General features: G+C 50.3%; 1 protein-coding gene across 1 annotated transcript in view; it reads right to left on the reverse strand.

The window, feature by feature from the left end:
* Nucleotides 1-17,391, reverse strand: part of LOC122376557 (chitin synthase chs-2-like) — a 29,442-nt gene that overhangs the window by 3,138 nt on the left and 8,913 nt on the right. Inside the window, exons 2-18 of the mRNA XM_043356459.1 lie at nucleotides 16,993-17,201; nucleotides 14,757-15,004; nucleotides 12,362-12,492; nucleotides 8,501-8,663; nucleotides 7,937-8,149; nucleotides 7,415-7,614; nucleotides 7,029-7,176; nucleotides 6,577-6,779; nucleotides 4,971-6,329; nucleotides 4,587-4,754; nucleotides 3,929-4,234; nucleotides 3,464-3,699; nucleotides 3,139-3,281; nucleotides 2,518-2,681; nucleotides 2,167-2,343; nucleotides 1,893-2,060; nucleotides 1,405-1,642 (exon numbers count right to left, since the gene is read on the reverse strand). Of these exons, the coding sequence (XP_043212394.1) occupies nucleotides 1,405-1,642; nucleotides 1,893-2,060; nucleotides 2,167-2,343; nucleotides 2,518-2,681; nucleotides 3,139-3,281; nucleotides 3,464-3,699; nucleotides 3,929-4,234; nucleotides 4,587-4,754; nucleotides 4,971-6,329; nucleotides 6,577-6,779; nucleotides 7,029-7,176; nucleotides 7,415-7,614; nucleotides 7,937-8,149; nucleotides 8,501-8,663; nucleotides 12,362-12,492; nucleotides 14,757-15,004; nucleotides 16,993-17,093 (4,366 nt within the window). The 5' untranslated portion in view covers nucleotides 17,094-17,201. The remainder of the gene's footprint in view (nucleotides 1-1,404; nucleotides 1,643-1,892; nucleotides 2,061-2,166; nucleotides 2,344-2,517; nucleotides 2,682-3,138; nucleotides 3,282-3,463; nucleotides 3,700-3,928; nucleotides 4,235-4,586; nucleotides 4,755-4,970; nucleotides 6,330-6,576; nucleotides 6,780-7,028; nucleotides 7,177-7,414; nucleotides 7,615-7,936; nucleotides 8,150-8,500; nucleotides 8,664-12,361; nucleotides 12,493-14,756; nucleotides 15,005-16,992; nucleotides 17,202-17,391) is intronic.

The following is a 17,391-nucleotide window of genomic DNA, read 5'->3' on the forward strand; positions in this document are numbered from 1 at the left end:
GCTGAGCTTCGCCGGTCGGTTGGCAGTCCTCGGGGCAGAGAGAGGGGCGAGAGAGACTGAGACGGGACGCGGCGACTGTCCGCCGTGGCTTCGCGTCCCTCGCGTGGCTGCGCGGCATGCTGCCGGTAAGTTACTTTGCTTTGGTCTGATACATAACGAGACTTAAAGGTAGTGTGCCAGCTTTCCTGGACCGTATGGAGTTAATGGCCCAGATAAGGAGAACCGGATTTTTAGAACTTATCCATACCTTCAAAACTCATGGAAACGTCTTAAATTCTTCAAATTTTGAGTACCCCAGTGCGAAATTCGCCCCGACGGGTTGTCGGTCGTACCCCAACCACATTTCACACCACTATGAACAATAAATGCACACACTGAAATCGCTATTACCGATATGCTCATCCAATCAAGTTTCGATAAACCCGTTCATCATCAGCTCCTGCGGTTTCGAACACGCCTGTTAGGTGGTGCAGTAGACCGCGCCCAAAGCCAGGGCCCCGGTAACGTGAGGTAGCCGAGTCAGGGCAGCGTGCGCTGACCCAAGCCGGAGCCGCGCGTCCTCCCGGTGTCATGTGATAGCCCGGGGCTGCCCGCGGGGATGCGGTAGACCGCTGCGGCCCCGGCTTGGGTCAGCGCACGCTGCCCCGACTCGGCTACCTCACGTTACCGGGGCCCTGGCTTTGGGCGCGGCTTCTGCTCATACTTTGTGGTGCGGTGGTGGTGCGTCGGGCTGCGCGCTCTGACTTCGGCCAAGAAAAATGCGTCAGCTGATCATTGTCATTTCTGCCACTTGCGTGTGGTGAAATGGGGTCATAACTTATGAGACGGCTTTTTCATATCAATTATTTTACATAAAATCATATTTCAAACCATAAATAATGTTCGACAGCCAAATAAAAGAAACAATACCAATACAGGCTTACAGTTTAAGGCTCGACATTGTGTTGTCTACGATTAGACAGCTGATAACTCATTCCCGTACGTCGTATGGTCGTAACACTATAATGACCTTTGCTTATTGTCACATGTGCGCCGCATTCGCGATTGTTGCCGACGCCTGTTTGCAGGTGAGCCCACTACAGTTGTTATACATATCTAAAAACCGATAAACTTTTAGGCGAAAAAGGCACTATTCCAGGCCCATTTTTGATTTTTTTTGCGATATTAGGTAAAAACAGAAGCTTCTTATCCTAGGAAAAATAAAATGGGAAATCTTTCAAAGGTGGCACACTACCTTTAAATCGTGGGTTGCATTGTTTAGGACGCATAAGTCTGCACATAATAAACTGATCTTCATAAACAGTATCTCAGCCGGATAGCATGTACGGTCAAAGCTGGAGTTAATTCCACATTCCCTTTTTTCGACTCAACGTCTTAGCATTTATAATGGTCACATGAGCTCACCCTCGGTGGTCTGACTGCTGAGCTGCTGGAACCGTTTCCGGAAGGCCACGTCCAGGGTGCCGATGGGCTGTCGCTTCTGCTGCTGGTTGACCAGGTTCTGGATGGTTTTGCGGCGCGCCAGGCGGTTCTCCCCCTCCTCGTACGCCTCGGCTCGGTCTCGGTCGTCCCGCAGCCGCTGCATGTTCTTCACTATCTCCACGGCGTTCTTACGGAGCATCTCCTCGGGAGTCTCCTTGCTCTGTGAGAGCAGAGGACGTGTTAGATATCCAGTAAAATATGCCAGTAGGCAGATTGCAATATGCCACATGACAACACTCGAGTCTTGCTATATGGCTACATGGCGTGAGAAGATCGGAAAATATCTACTTCTTGTGCGGGTACTGACGTTAAAACTTCCGTGACTTTCCGATTAAAATGAATAAATTTTATCATTGGAGTCGTTACACCTGCAAATAAGTACCGGGTGGGAGCGGTGTCCCTTTCCTCACCTCGGTGTTGCAGCAGCTGGTCAGCTCACACGACGACAGAATGTGCGACAGCGTCACAAACCGATGGAACAGCATGGCGATAAACTGGATCAGCAGGATCAGCGCGAAAAAGAACACAAACACCAGGCCGATCGGCTCCATTTGCAGATACTCCTTGTTGATCAGAACCTGAAAATGTTTGAAGAGGTTACTTCGCGGTGACGCATAATTACGAAAGCGACGGATGGGACCATTAGGTAACCATACATGGGCATCAGGGCCCTTGGATTCTTACCTGACCGGTCTCCTCTATGAGTGTGATGTTGTACTTGACGCCCAGCGGCCAGTCCACATGGATGTTGTCCTTGTTCAGCTGCAGCAGGAACACGATCAGGATGAAGAGGGCGTTACACATGAGGAAGATGAACACCGACTGGTTCCGCAGCTCGGCCAGGTCCTCGGCTATCCGTTTCTGAAAGACACACAGGATGAATCGTCAGTCGGAGAAATAGGTATCGGGATCTCCAATTGGGAAACAGTGTCTTTATCGCCTCATATTTACAGACACCATATATGTATTTGGCGAGCACAAAATCATGCCATGAAAAATGTAACACGTCCTAAAAGGATAGTCCCGTCGGCTCACCTTTTCCTCTTTGTCCTCGTCGAGCGGCCAGAGGTACTGCCCGATCAGGTCCTTCCAGAACTGGATCTCGTTGGGTGGCAGGTATTCCACCTTGCCCTTCCGTAGCGACTTGTCCTCGATCCAGAGCGGGTTCTTCAGGTGGTCACGACGCTCTTTTGGCTCCACTGCAGCAGCAGAATAGAATTACGATAAAAATGGGAAATTTCTTACGTGTCTTCATATTGTCGAAGCATGTAAGGAATAATCCCTTCATATTGATATGAACTAGCAATTCGAATTTCTATTGACTGGTAATACCCTTGGACATGGAGTTCGGACCTCAGTGAGCTGGAAATTAACTTGACGATCCTAAACTGACCAAACAAATTGTGCCTAATCTTAGTGAAGAAGAACATAATCGGGAATCGATATCCACTCTCACTCCGAGCGTTTGGGCTGGTCCTTACCCGAGGTGTCGCTATTGGTTCTTACCCGATGTGTCGCTGTTGGTCCTCACCCGATGTGTCGCTGTTGGTCCTTACCCGATGTGTCGCTGTTGGTCCTCACCCGAGATGTCGCTGTTGGTCCTTACCCGATGTGTCGCTGTTGGTCCTTACCCGAGGTGTTCCTATTGGTTCTTACCAGATGTGTCGCTGTTGGTGTCGTTGTTCTCGGAGCAGGTGGAGCGGTCCTCCTTCACGGGACTGATCAGCCCGCCGTGCACAGAGTTGCGGCTGAAGCTGGACCGTCGGCCCGGCTGGTGGTGATGGTGATGGTGGTGGCCCCTGCACCAAGACAGGGAGATATTACAACGGGGACGGCGTGAGGAGGAGCTGCTGGGATCAACTACCTCAACTAGACAGACAACAGACATATCTCTCCACAATCGTGCTTGCCACCAAGATCCGATTAGACAACAAAGACCAATCTAAAAAACAGCTCGTCTATAGTCCGCCACGTCACCTACCCTTCGACAAGGTCCATGCGTCTGTTGAGAGCGTCCAGCGAGTCAGCGATCCGCTTCAGCTGCTCCCTCTCGTCAATCTGCTTCGGGTAGGTGCAGCACATGACGCGGAACAGGTTGGCGAAGTTGAACTCGATGGAGCCGTCCTGCTCCTGCGGCCGGCTGTTGTACAGGTAACCGAGCAGGCCGTCCGGACGCTTCTTGGCCTCCTCGACGGCCTTACGCTCCTCCTCCAGCTCCTACGAAGAACAACACAAGGTTGGTGACTCTGGCTCGCATCGGGGTCGGCACACTGCTTTGGCTGTAAAAGGCAATGCACATAAGGCGCTAAAACGTCAAAATTATAGCATCGAGCAACGGTAAACCATGAAATATTTATGTGTTGTGCACGGAAAGGCATTCACTCGCACCTCTACATCCATAAATCCACTTTATGTATCTAAACATTTTGCCACACAGCTGACGTACCTTTTTCGTCTTCTTGGCCAGCACCTCGCGTGTTCCCCAGGTGACGTTGTTGAGGTTGGTCAGCGAGTACAGGATGAGCAGCAGGTACATGGACGGGATGGAGAGCAGGTAGATGAAGCCGGGGAAGATGCACTTGAACTCCTGCGGGTGCAGCACGGCCGCTATCACCATGGAGAGGATGGTCGCGATGAGGAAGATAAAGGAGGGCGAGCCGGGACCGTCCTCGTACAGCTGCAGCGTCGTACCGACTATCACGGCCATCATGATGAGCGCGTAAGCCGCCGAGAGAATCTGCGCCACCAGCAGCTGTGGGCGGCCACAGATGAGAGTCATATGGATGAAACGGACACTGCAGGTGCAGTAAAACTGGACAAAAATAAATGTGTAACAGAGTCGGTCGCACATTAGCTGTGCCCTCTAGCAAAAAGCAGTGGGACATGAGGACTAGTCAATATGACTTTGATGGCAGCTGGATATGACATATAATGGAGGCACAACATAAAATATTTCCGGGGAGTAAATGACTCGCGAGGCCCAAGGTGTTATTAACTGGTCACAATGTAGGCTCAGCGGCTCGTTAAAATCTATGATTTAATAACAAAATGGTATGTGCCAGAGTGGAGAACTGGGTGCAAAAGCGGCACCTCCTGAACGTTACCTGTATGTTTGACTTCATGGTAAAGCAGACGATCATGAAGATTACGATGGGGTAGATGTTGTACTGGAACGAGGTCCAGTTGTCGATCCGGAAGGCGGCTACGAACGCTCCCACCAACATGAGGAAGATCGTGCCCGGGCCCAGAATCGTGCCGGCCATCAGGAACGTCTGTAGATACATAAAGCAGAAAAATAAATCCAGGTGTGCCAGCTTCGGTAAAGTTATGCCCAACATTAAATTTGTATTACTTAAAAATTTTCAACTCTAGTGATGTTACACGAAATTTAATTAAAAGCGACGAAACAGAGATATTGGTGCAGAATAAACCGGAACGTTTTAGCATCATGCCTCGTAATAACGAACAGGCATGCATCGTTTACTTACCTGATACATGATGTAAGGCATGGATATGTTGTCATTGATCTTGATGGTGTTCTTGTAGTCCATGAGCAGGTCCATGATGTTGGCGATGGTGGAGGGCACCCACCGACGGCGCTGGTTGTAGAACTCGTTGAAGCCCTCGGGACAGTGGGTGTAGGCGTCTGAGGCGGCCGAGTAGTCCACGCGGTAGCCTCGCTGCAGCAGCAGTGTACACAGCCAACGGTCCTCTCCCTGATCGTACTGCACATAATGGCGAGCCTGGTGAGACGTCAGCGTATACCGCTTCATCACGTTGTCGTCCATCAAACCCTTGGCGCGGAACAGAGAGAAGCATCCAGGACTACAGAGCACACAGCCGATCATGTGTTCGGTGGCCTTCTGCAGCCAATGGCCGATGGCATACTCGAACAGCTGGTACCACACCATTGGTCCGGAGCCGACAGGATGGATTCGACCACACGCGGCGCCCAGGTTCCTGTTCTTCTTCATCAGATCGACCAGCAGTTTGACGGCGCTCGGCTGGAAGTCGATGTCTCCGTCGAGCGTCAGCAGGTAGGTGTTGTCGGCCATGATCTCCTTGCGCTCGACGGAGATGTCGAGCTCCATCAGCCTGTAGCCGAGCAGGTAGTACATGTACATCACCTGGCTCCAGCGCTTCCTGTGACGGATCAACATCTTGTTCTTCAGGTGGGCGATCAGCTTGGTCTTTCCAGGCAGGGTCCAGGTGAGGCGACCGCCGTAAGGGGTCGGCGTTTTGATCGGAGGCCTCAGACGGATCGGGATCTGGTGGACGTGGGAGGCCGCCTCGTCGATACACTCGACCAGCAGCTTGACGAACCGGTTGGCCACCTGCTCGTCTTCGTCTTCATCCGACATCTCGAACGCGTCGTCGAAGAAGATGTGCGTCTCGAACTCGTAGTAGTCCTTGTCGCGCACCTTGAGGTACTCCTGGGCGACCTTCATGGCCGACTGGTCCTCATCCATGCGCAGCACTGACTTCAGCATGTCCATCATCTCGTCCCTCGTCTCGTGCCACATAGTGGCGCAGGCGATGATGCGGGTGATGTGGTCGGTGGCGCGCACGTTGGCCGTGTTGGACGAGTCGGTGTGGATGCTGATGGTCTCGTAGTGCTGCGTTCCGTCGGGATCGTCAGTGTCCGGTGCCCGGGTGTCCGACTCGAGTCGCTCGGGCGCGTCGTCCTGACGCCGGTTCAGACCGAGGGACTGGTCAATCAGCAGCGCGTTGTACATGGGCGTCACGAACAGCTTCTCGGTGGTGGCCAGACGCTCGCAGTGCGGAGTCCAGATGTGTAGCGTGATCCACGTTTGCGAGAACAGCCACAGCACCCAGATCCAGACGTGCTGCAAACAGACGGGACCTGTCAGATCAATCGGAGCATTCGCAACGGCGTTGGCTACCACCTACCGAGTCCATAGAAATGGTCACTATACACATGAATAGAAAACCAATGGCTTTACGTCTCTCCGAGCTGCGTAAAACACCTAACGTTGGTACGCAAATAGGTGCGCACCAATAAGCATCATGTAGCCTTGACAAAATGCATCAATCAGTCCACCACTCCTCGTCCAGAGCAGCGAAGAGACGCACCTCTCCGGCGATGAAGTCTGTGATGTAGTCGCCGCGAGGACACTCGAAGAACAGGTAGCCGGGGATGGTGTCCTGCATGAAGCACGCGTCTCCTGAGCGGAGCCCGCAGCTCATCAGCAGCAGCGACAGGGTCACCGGGATCGTCAGGTTCACCGGGAACGCGAAGCTGAAGCCCTGGATGCAGATCTTGCAAGCGAACTTGCCTGTGGGGAGTGCAGGCAGAGTGAGAGCACTGTGATCAACACCGTATAATCATCGATTTGATTGTGATACGGGACAATTGAAAATAAATGCTAATGTTATTGTAAATAAGTCTAAAAATACTTATTACGGCCTATCTGGACTAACGTCGGCTCATGCACTTGCGTCACATATTTTGATAATTTTGTTTCGATGATGGCAAAACAGCACGGAATATAGATTTAATTCATATTCGATGTATATGAACGTACCGAATATATAGGCGAAATAGGCGGCAGCAATCTGTATTTGGCACACGTAGAAGGGCGTGTTGCCGCTGGAGAAGATGGTCTTGGTGTCAGTGAAGAGCTGGTTGAAGTCGGCGCTGTCCGTGACCGATACCAGCTGCGCCCGCGACGTCTGAAAAGAGAGATGGGTAAATAAATTATTTTTGAAAGTATTTGTCGTCACTTCGTCAGATAGACGAAAGTTCATAAAACATTGTCAATAGTATTTGAAAACTCAAGAGAATGCAAAATCATGAATTGATATGTAAACGATGAAACAAAACGGCAACGACCCCGAACCGCAAATGCATAACACAGCAATGTTGAACGATATAAATTGCGATGGGAGTCGTAAAATATCGCAAACCTACCTCATTGACGAATATTTTATGCTGATTGAAGCTGTCGGTAAACTTGGTGAAGAGGTCGCCCACATTGTCGAGGCGCAGGAACATGAAGAAGACCATACACGTAAAGAAGAAGAGGATTTTCCAGATGGAGACGAAGAGGTACACCCAGTAACGGGTCTTCTTCATTTTCTCCTTGATTAGCCCCAGGTACTGGACGATACCTGGGGGACGCAATTCATGGCTGATTTCAACTGAGCTGGTTATACGGCACAAAAGTGAAAAAGGTGTAGCTGTGTAGAGTTACCAGGGACACTGGAGTTTTTTTTTTTTTTTTGTTCAATCCCAGCAAGGTATAATACCTATGCTCAAATATCAAGTCCCAATCCGATAGGTCATAATGCCTTTCCCTGCATCGACATTGCACTTTTTAAATAATCCCACTTGCCACAAAGCGACAGAAAATGGCGGTTAGTACGGTATGTAGGCATATAAGACCTTTCATTATAATAAGCATGTGTAAAGGCACCATTCGGACGGACCTACCTATCTTGGACTTGCGGTCGACGTAGTTCTCCCACCAGCCGACAGAGGTCAGCACCACTGCCAGCGGGATGGCCCAGCAAGCTGCCGCGTTGCCCTTCTGGTATTCGATGATGGGCCATACAATGAAGCCCGTGGCCTGGCCCAGAATGGCGGCAATGTCGCACACCGTCTTCAGGAACCGCCTCGATTCGCGACTGGTGCGCGACAGCATGCCTGGAGCGAAAACAATCGGTCAGTGAATTGTAATGGTAATTGAGATGGCCTCAATGGGGAAATAATGTCCATGACTGCGTGTATCGACTGCAGTATAGGTTATACATAACACACATGCTCCCAAAGAGCACCGGTTATCTATCCATAACCTACCCAGTCACTACTCTAAAGAAAACTCCAGCACCGGCACACACTTGGTTAGGTGCAACATGAGTCACAACACGCGTCATAAACGACGAGTTTGCCGAAAGTAAGAATTTGTTTTTTTCCATCACCCCATTATTGTGCCTGCATACTCCTGTGCTCACAGTGTCCATACCCATAGGTGCGCAACGTCTTATATAAACTCACCGAGCACTCCGGGTACGATGCAGACGCAGTTGGTGAGCATGACGCCCTTGACGGCGTCCAGGTCCGGCAGCACAAAGAAGACGAGCAGCGCCAGGCCGGCCGTGTGCAGCGTCTCGAACAAGGCCACCACGAGGAAGTGACCGAACTCGGGCCGTCGGATCGACTGCGGGCGACAAACGGTGAGCGGTGAGCAGCGTGGCTGAAACGGCTGGTGGAGGAAAGCACTGGAGATACTACGTTTACAAAAGCTTGGTGGTCGTAGGTTCTGTCTTTGAGGCATTTTTATTTTGCCCAAGCCACGCTTATGTCGCTTTCAGCTAGAGCGAAACTAGGCTTTTCAGGCGCATAAGCGCACATCGATATGATTTGATGCATGTCTAAATTAAGGATACGATGAAATAGGGGAGAGCGGGGTCAAATGTAACACGGGGCAATTGTAACAGTGTTAATAATTCATAAACTTACCAATAGAATGAGCTGATGTTAAGACCGAAAATGCGTAATTCTATACTGCCTTTCCCAACGGAGTTTGAAGCGAAAGTGCCGGGTATGTCGATGGCTGTGCACAGTAATGTGTTTTTGAGTGCATTTTGTAAATTTTTATACCGTTATATTTGATTAGCTCATTCCCGCCATTGAAAAGATATCGACCTCAGACTTTGTGTAAGCGTTGGCAGGCTTGTTGTCCATAAAGTGAAAGCATTAAATGCAGAATACATGCAACATAGTTATGCGCCAGTTTCGTCTAAAATATGTCAAGGCGCGACGGGGACAATTGTAACATTTTTGCAGGGGTCAAATGTAACAGGTTATAGGTCAGTGGCCGTTATGTCAAAGTCGTCAAATTTTCAAGGGAGATGAAACATTGCTAGAATTAAGAGAACTGTAAGTTTTGTCGCAATCGGCAGCTTTTTACGCGATTTATTTGCGAAAAACCGAGGGAGAGGAGGTCCATCCAACCCCTGTATAAGTGCGAGGTTTTAAGCCTTTTTTCATGAGAAGAACCGTCTCTACCAAGTCTGGGAAGATGAACAAGTGTTGAATACTTTTGTTAAATCAAAGTTTTGGGAAAAATTGTGTTGCTATAGCCTGTAAATTAGCATGTTACAATTGTCCCCGGGTGGTGTTACTTTTGACCCCGTATCTGGGGTGAATTGTAACAGATGAATTGACTTTTTCGGACAACAATTTTGACCCAAAAAATAAGTTATTTCGGAAATGTTTTAACAGCATTTTAAAGACAAAACATCATAGTTTCTGAAAATAAAAGAAAGAGTTTTATAAATGATAACAATAACAAGTCAAATGTATATTTAGACACACAAAGCTTTCGGTACGAAAATACCTTGATCACTGTGTTACAGAAATGAGGACAGAAATGATCACCGGCAGCTTGTACACGAATATAAAATAGCACTCGAAAAATATATCACAGTCACGAGATTAGCTATCGGGGTCCTGCCACTAAGTTCACAGCGCATGTTGCTAAAGTTATAAATCCAGTTCTAGTATTGATGGTATCACGTGCAGATATGTGAGCCGCTTCTAAGATTTTTCGTGTCGTTTTTCGTGCGCCTTTCTCTAATAATCGAGTTGCTCCCCAGTTCGGTAAATGATGAGATTGTTCGGCATGTAAGACGATTGCGTTCGAAGTTCGATGAAACTTGAGGTCACTTTTATGTTCTTTGAGTCTCGTTTCGACCCCCCTCCCCGTTTCTCCCACGTAGCTTTTTTCACACCCACCACAAGGAATTTCGTATACTACACTTTTCGGAGAATCGGATGTGCCGGACGTCTCTTTCGGTCTTCGTTTGATCATCTCGTGTATCTTCGTTCCTGTGTTCGTTGCTACTCGTATGCCTGTCTTTTCTAGTGATTTGGAAATTGCCTCCGCGTTCTTGGAGTTTGGAATCGATATCCATTTTAGCTTTTTTCTCCCTTGTTCTTTTTCTTTTTGTTTTGGGGTCTTCCTTATCCGTTCGGCCTTTTGCTTTTGCCGAATGAGATACCCCTTTGGGTATTTCAGTTTCGTGAAAGCTTTGTAAATATGTTTAATCTCTTCGTCCAAGAACTCCTCATCACAAATTCTCATCGCTCGTAAAAAGAAACCTATAACTATACCACTTTTCACACGTTCACTGTGGCCAGAGTAAAAATGAACATAATCTTCTTTGTTGGTTGGCTTCCTATGCACCTTAAATTTGAAACCTGTCTCTCTTCTGATGATACACGTGTCTAAGAACGCTAGTTGGTCGTTTTCTTCGTACTCGATCGTGAACTGTATCTTCGCATTGACGTTGTTCAGTTGCGCTAGTTTTTGTTCCAGATTCGTGTTTTCTGGAACGATCACTAGGACATCGTCCACATATCTCACCCATATGGAGCTGGGCCCCATGATGTCGAAGAAATTTGATGCTTCTAGAGTTTCCATATATAAACAAGCCGCTACTGGGCTGAGAGGAGATCCCATAGCCAGTCCATTCCTTTGTAAGTATTCCTTCCCGTTGAATGAAAAACAGCCAAAGTTCATGCACAGAGAAACTAACCTGATATAATCCTCCTTTGGGAGTGGGAGAGAATTCTCATCAATGGTGTTTACCACTTTTTCTATTGCTTCTAGGGCACCTTGTATGGGGACGTTGGTAAAAAGAGATTTCACGTCAAAGCTTGCCATTTTCATGTCCGTTACGTTTTCTATTTCTTTCAATTTAGACATCATCTCTGATGAATTCTTGAGGTGCGCATCACTGATGGATCCGAGGGCCATCGACAATGGCTTTGCCAGTGTCTTAGCCAGATTGTGGGGGGCGCTCCCAATACCGGACGTAATCGGGCGCATGGGTACCCCGTCCTTGTGAACTTTGGGCAGACCTTTCATTTTTGGAACAGTTGGTGCTTCCTCCAGTAAATGATACATTTTCTTACCCTTTTCCGATTTCTTCATGATTTTCCGAGCCTCTGTATTGAAAATTTTGCTCTGCTTCTGCAAGAGCAACTGCAGTTTTATAACTGCAAACGTGTTTGCACCAGGTGATAAAATGCAAAAAATGTTACAATTAACCCCGTTCTCCCCTATCGAAATATTTGGTAAGGTGCCTGAAATTGAAAACAAACGTTTAAATAACCGTTAGCATTTTACATTGCACTCATTTCTTGCTAATTTTATCGTGGAGAAACATTTCGAAAATGACATTTTTTCTCACTCATTATGCCTCACGTACACGAATCAGCTCTGTGAGGCAACGCCTAATATGAGAACACAATTACCGCAAACTATTCATCAAAGGGTACCAAGTTAATTCGTCATTGGATTGCACGTCAGCCCGGCCGGGTTAGTCGGCGGCTGCGGACGACTGGATGGGAGAGACCTGGTGCTCGTTCCCACCCACGGCCGGGTGCTCGTTCCCACCCACAGCCGTTCGGCCGAGTCTGGGCCGCACGGAGTCGGCCTCCTACCCGGTCAGACCACGGCAATTCGGGAATACCGAGAATGGAATACGGGGGAGACGCGAATGGCTGTGAGCAGAGGCTGTCATGTGTCAGCGGTATAGCCAGATGAGAATTCCCCGCGCCGGTTCATAGTAAATTGAGAGCTCCCTGGATTGAGCCCATAACTTTGAGAGCGTCCCGGGCAGAGTCATAAAGTTTTGTGAGCACCTCTAGCTGGATAACAGTCTGAGAGCGCCCTTGCCGGGTCATTGCTCTTAGAGCATTCCCTGGCAGTGGCTGAGTCCCAACACTTCGAAAGTTTCGCTGAGTGGGTCAAAGCTCTTCGAGGGTTTCCTTTCTTCGCTTGCAGCTCTACGGGAAAACACCCTTAGCGGGAGCCCATCTGTCTCCCCTTCCCTCCTCCGGGCTTACCTTGAAGACGCACATCCTGGCGGATCGAAACCAGGTGCCCGCCTCCGGGGTGATGAAGCAGAAGAATAGACACCACACCCAGGCCACCTTCTCGACGTCGGGCAGCTCCACCCGCCATGTCTTGTCGAGACCTGTCAGTGTCGGGCGACCGTCAGATCAAGGACTGTGGGGTGATATGACATGGCTGCATTAAAAATATTCACTTGAGCATGCATGTGTATATGTTGGCCAACATGCACATTGCTCAAGAACACACTAACTCCATGGCGAATGTTAAAGTTCTACTCTTCTTAAGCGTAAAGAGGATACCTAATAGGTAACTTCTTCCCAATAGGTAATAAATAAAACATGTGATGATTATTGGCTATTGCTACCTCTCTTTGCGACTCGTTTTATCCCGCTTTCGTATTGATGCCTGTTCACCTTCGCCAAAATTCACACCCTCAGCAACAGCCACACATAGAGTCTGGGCGGGTCCGTTCAGGTTTTTCATGGCTCGGCCCATTTCCACACCTCGAGCAAAAACCTGCGGGCGTCATGACGGCGGCTGCGGCGCAGGGGAGCACGACTGACCGCGGGCGCAGCGCCGCCGGCCGTCCGCCGCGCGCTCACTTTCGCTGGTGGCCGGTCACGGGCCGGGCCGGCGGGCAGGCGACCCCTGACCCGACTCGCCGGCGGCAGAGGCTCGCCGCCGCATGGGAAGAGAAACCGGCGCCGGTCGGCGGGCCGTGACGAGCGCCACCGGCCCAGAGAGACGGCGCCGTGCCCACGGACGGACGGACGGACGCGTCCGGAGACACTGCGGAGCGGCTGTGGGATCGGAGAGACGGAGACGGAGAGCTGAAGGCGAGAAGGAAGACGGGGAAAAAGAAAATGGAGGAGAAAGAAGAGGAAGAGGAGAATAATATAACTTTTGTGGGAGTCAGGGAAACGAAAATGAGAATTAAAATAGTGTTGCGTTTGAAACGTACAAATATTTAGCAACAAATCGAATCAATCCCTTATTTGCATTCCATACAACTGGAGATGCCGGATGGCTCTGGCGACATGTGCTTGGTCATTGTATTTGCTGCACCTATCCCTCGCTTAGTTGAGTTTATGGACCCAATTTATCTCAATCTGTCAAACACATTGAGCCATTTCACTTTCTTCACCGTCTCAGTGCACCTGGCACCCGAAGCCTTTGTCGTGCATTAAACAAACATTTGAACTGCACTGAGTGGTTGGCTGGAGCCACGCTGGGGGAGACCACCCGTGATTGACCACTGCCTGCCGCAGTGCGCGTGTCAGAGGTCAACAGATGACCTGTACTCCCGGAGACCGCCCGATCGCTGACCCACCGAGGGGTGTAACGTGCCACGGCCCCGCCCCGGCGCAGCGGTCCAAACAAACAGCCACCCACGCCGACACACACGCCAGACAGACACGCACACACCGACCGGCCGACGAAAGTGGACGGTGTGGCCTTGAAGAGGCGCGAGCGTGGGCGCGGTGATTACGATCAGCTGAGCGGCCCTCAGTCTCCGTGGCTCGCCTCCTCCATCCGTGACGCCGTGGACCGAAATACGTCACAGCGGGGAAAAGTGTGGTTCGATCATATAAAATATCAGAGGGAGCATTATCGACGGATTTCCGAATGATGCGCTTATGATGAGTAATGCGACCCGTAAAAATGGCGCATAAACTGGTAACCGACCCAAACAGACATACATAGATAATCTGTAGGTTCCGAAACAGGAGCTCATGAACAGTGTGAGTGGGAGGGGCTGTTTGGTCTAACTAGTGGATAATGAACGACAGCTTTTTGTGGAGCTGCTTGAAACTAGTGAAAGTGGTCAGATATCGATCAGGCTTGCATACAAAAACTTACGGCAGCTTCATTACGTAGAGCATGATTAGAGGGTCAGGGAGAAATGAATAGGGTTATAGAACTTTTAGACATGGATGCGATAAAAGAAATGCTTTAAAGTGATCGTATACATATGTGTGCCAAGAAAGAACGGCAAGCTGAATACCGATTTCGATTCAAACATTGAAGCCAGTCTCTAAACAGCTGATGCAATGATATTATCTCTTGGAAGACGAAACATGTGTTCGACTCCCTGGAGAGGAGTTACGTGCTGACTTTCGCACTCACGGTCGATGTCACAACACGGCGGTAACAAAAGGATTTAGATCCCGGGACTAGAGACCGCACCTTTCACGCTGTTCACTTGACTGAGCATGTTCGAGATAGCCTCACTATCGACTTCCGTTGCAAGCAATCTCAATGCATGGCGCCATAAAGTGTGATAATTGCCAGTTTATCATGCCCCATGCATCTCAGTGTTATCAAACCCCACACCATCTATCGATTTCCTCTTTCCATGTAATGTAGTTAGTACTCGGTACTCACCGATCCGTTTATTGCAGTACTCGAGTGTCTTGTGCTGTTTGAGCTGTGACGTCATGAAGAGGGTGGTTCCTTTGGCGATGACGCCCGAGGCCAGCACGATGCTGAAGGTGATGATGTACACGATGACTTTGACGATCTTGATGGTGATGTCGAGGCAGCGCTGGTTGGCAGCGGAGCCCGAGTCGTTGTCGGGTGGGATGACGCGGAAAACGTCCCATTTCTTCATCTCAGGGATCACACTGCGTCGACTGTAGGGAAGAAAGACGACCGTGTCAGGCGCTTCAGTCGTCTCATAACGTCAGAGAGGAAGACAGAGACGTCAAACGCTGAAGATGCCAGTCAGGGGTATAAAGGTGTCAGGCATTGCTAGTGGTTGTGTTTGTTGACAAACATTTTCGAAACGGCAGGGCTTTATTTGTATCCACACTTGCCCTCGGACCTATCATTTACTCGTGTGCCTCTGCATCTGATCCCAGCCGAAATACAAAAGGGATCAGCTGACCAAGGCATGCCCATCTTACGTTGTAACGAGCGATTACTGCCATAATTGTCCAGTGTAGGAGCGAGGCGCCCGTGCCGCTGAGCGGGTATGTATCACATCTGATTGGAGCACTGGGCAGTGGGCCGTGGCGGTCCGGCAGTCTCGGTCAGCCCACTGCTCCGGCCGCGGCTACTACCGCAGTCGTAAACCCAGCATCAGCTCAGCACAGCTGCCGGCCGTCCACCGCGGCGGCCACCCGACCGGAACGAGGTTCTCCACCGACCCACATCCCAATCTGGCACACCCGGCCACCGCGCACAGAGACTCACACACGGACAGAACGGTCCCAGACGCTCAGCAATAGTCGGTGGCAGCGGTGGTCCCACCACGTGGCCGAGTTGGACTCCTAATGGATCATCGGTGTGCTTGGAGTGATCGATCTAACCAAGATGTGATTTGTTTTGGTAGCGTTCGCTGATGATTGTAAGATATATCTTTCGCTGTATTGCTTTCGAGATCTTCTCCAATAAATAGTTACATGGCTTGCAAGCCAGCTATATGAAGTTAAGTAGTAATTCGCTAAAAAGTGCGAGTCACGTCGCCACCTGTCGTCGTTCTATCTGTAAGAAACGATCGCAGTGGTGGAGTTCTTCATCTACAAGCGGAGACACCGCAGCCCGTTCCGGCCCACTCCTCCGGTACGCTCTGGCCCGTTTCGGACTCCTCCGGCCCGTTCCGGACCGCTCCTCCGGCGGAAGATGTCACCGAGCTCAGCAATCTCACGCAGCGTGATCGGTTTCTCCAGCACGACTCCGGACAGAATCGAGTGGCCCACATTTGTAGCAGCTGTCCGGTCTGCGATATTACCATACTGACCGCCGCTAGAGATACGGAAGGGCACACGACCGGTGTTCAAAGCCACTGCGCACAGTGCGTCGCGGGCTGCATAGGGAATAGTAAAACTGGTATCGGATGGGCGGTGCTGGTGTGCTGGTATGAATCATGTGACATAAAGGGCTTGTTTTAGTACAAAACTTCCGTTTTTTCGTTTTATGGCAGTTACCTACATATAATAAATCTTCGGGGCCTGCATTTGAACTTGTATCGTGGACCGGACGATGAATGCTCAATCTTCACATTTTTAGCATTACGCTATATAGGTATTGGCCATAAGTGAGAATAACGTTCCGTATCATATCAAGAAGACATCAAACGTTATCACGTCATCGGATGGTGGGTCGCTATCAGCTCATCACCACTGGAAACGCTATAAAGATCACCACCCCAGGAAGACGCTACAAGCCATGAGTGTTCACTTGTCGCCTCCGTCGGACGTGCGCGAGCGCAGAGAAAGTGAGCCGGGGCCGATAATTGAGAAACCGTGGCGCTTCATGTCAACACTGGCGGCTCTGGAGAGTGGTGGGGGTGTGTGCCTCGGCAGCCGGACACAGGTAAACACAGACTGAATGGGCAGGTGATATCGACTGGCGGAGAGGTTAGACGTCACCCTGCGACCCTGAAGTTACGACATGGAGCCAGAGAAATAATCACGGGTGGCAGATTACACACGTGATGACTGACTGAATAATCGTCACAGAAGACACAATTAAGAAAGAGTCTAATCAATTCCATTCTTACTTAATTATTTCTTTTTGGCGGTCGCACTAAACCCATTTTTTTTTTTGCTGGTCAGCGAGCGTCTAATGACCACCCGTTTCCACGCTACGTGTCACCCACTCGGATCGTCTGCCTGACCTGCCGCCGTAGAGGTCTTCCTGGTGGAGCGGGGTCGACTCGTCGGCGTCATGGTAGTCGTCGTCGAGGCGGTAGTTGCCGCCTGGCACCGCGCCCGTCATGGCGGCGTCCAGGGAGGAGCGACACCGGACGGCGGGGGACGGCGCCGCGGGGTCGGCTCGGCTGCCGGCGGCGGTGGCCGGCCGCGCAGGTCCGCCCGGGGCAGTTCTCTGAGGAAGGGACACAGGAGACGGTCAGAGACAGTGGCACAGACACAGGCACAGAGGCGCCGCAGCCACTTCTTTCGGGAACCAAACACACAGGGCTGTCAAAGCCCGCAACATGGGCAAAAATCACACTTGCATAGGTGAATGGTGATCGTGGTGAAAGACAGAAGCATGGAATACGAACACATACGGG

Source organism: Amphibalanus amphitrite, unplaced genomic scaffold (assembly GCF_019059575.1).
Source record: "Amphibalanus amphitrite isolate SeventyFive unplaced genomic scaffold, NRLGWU_Aamphi_draft 000042F_arrow, whole genome shotgun sequence".
Lineage (NCBI taxonomy): Eukaryota > Metazoa > Arthropoda > Thecostraca > Balanomorpha > Balanidae > Amphibalanus > Amphibalanus amphitrite.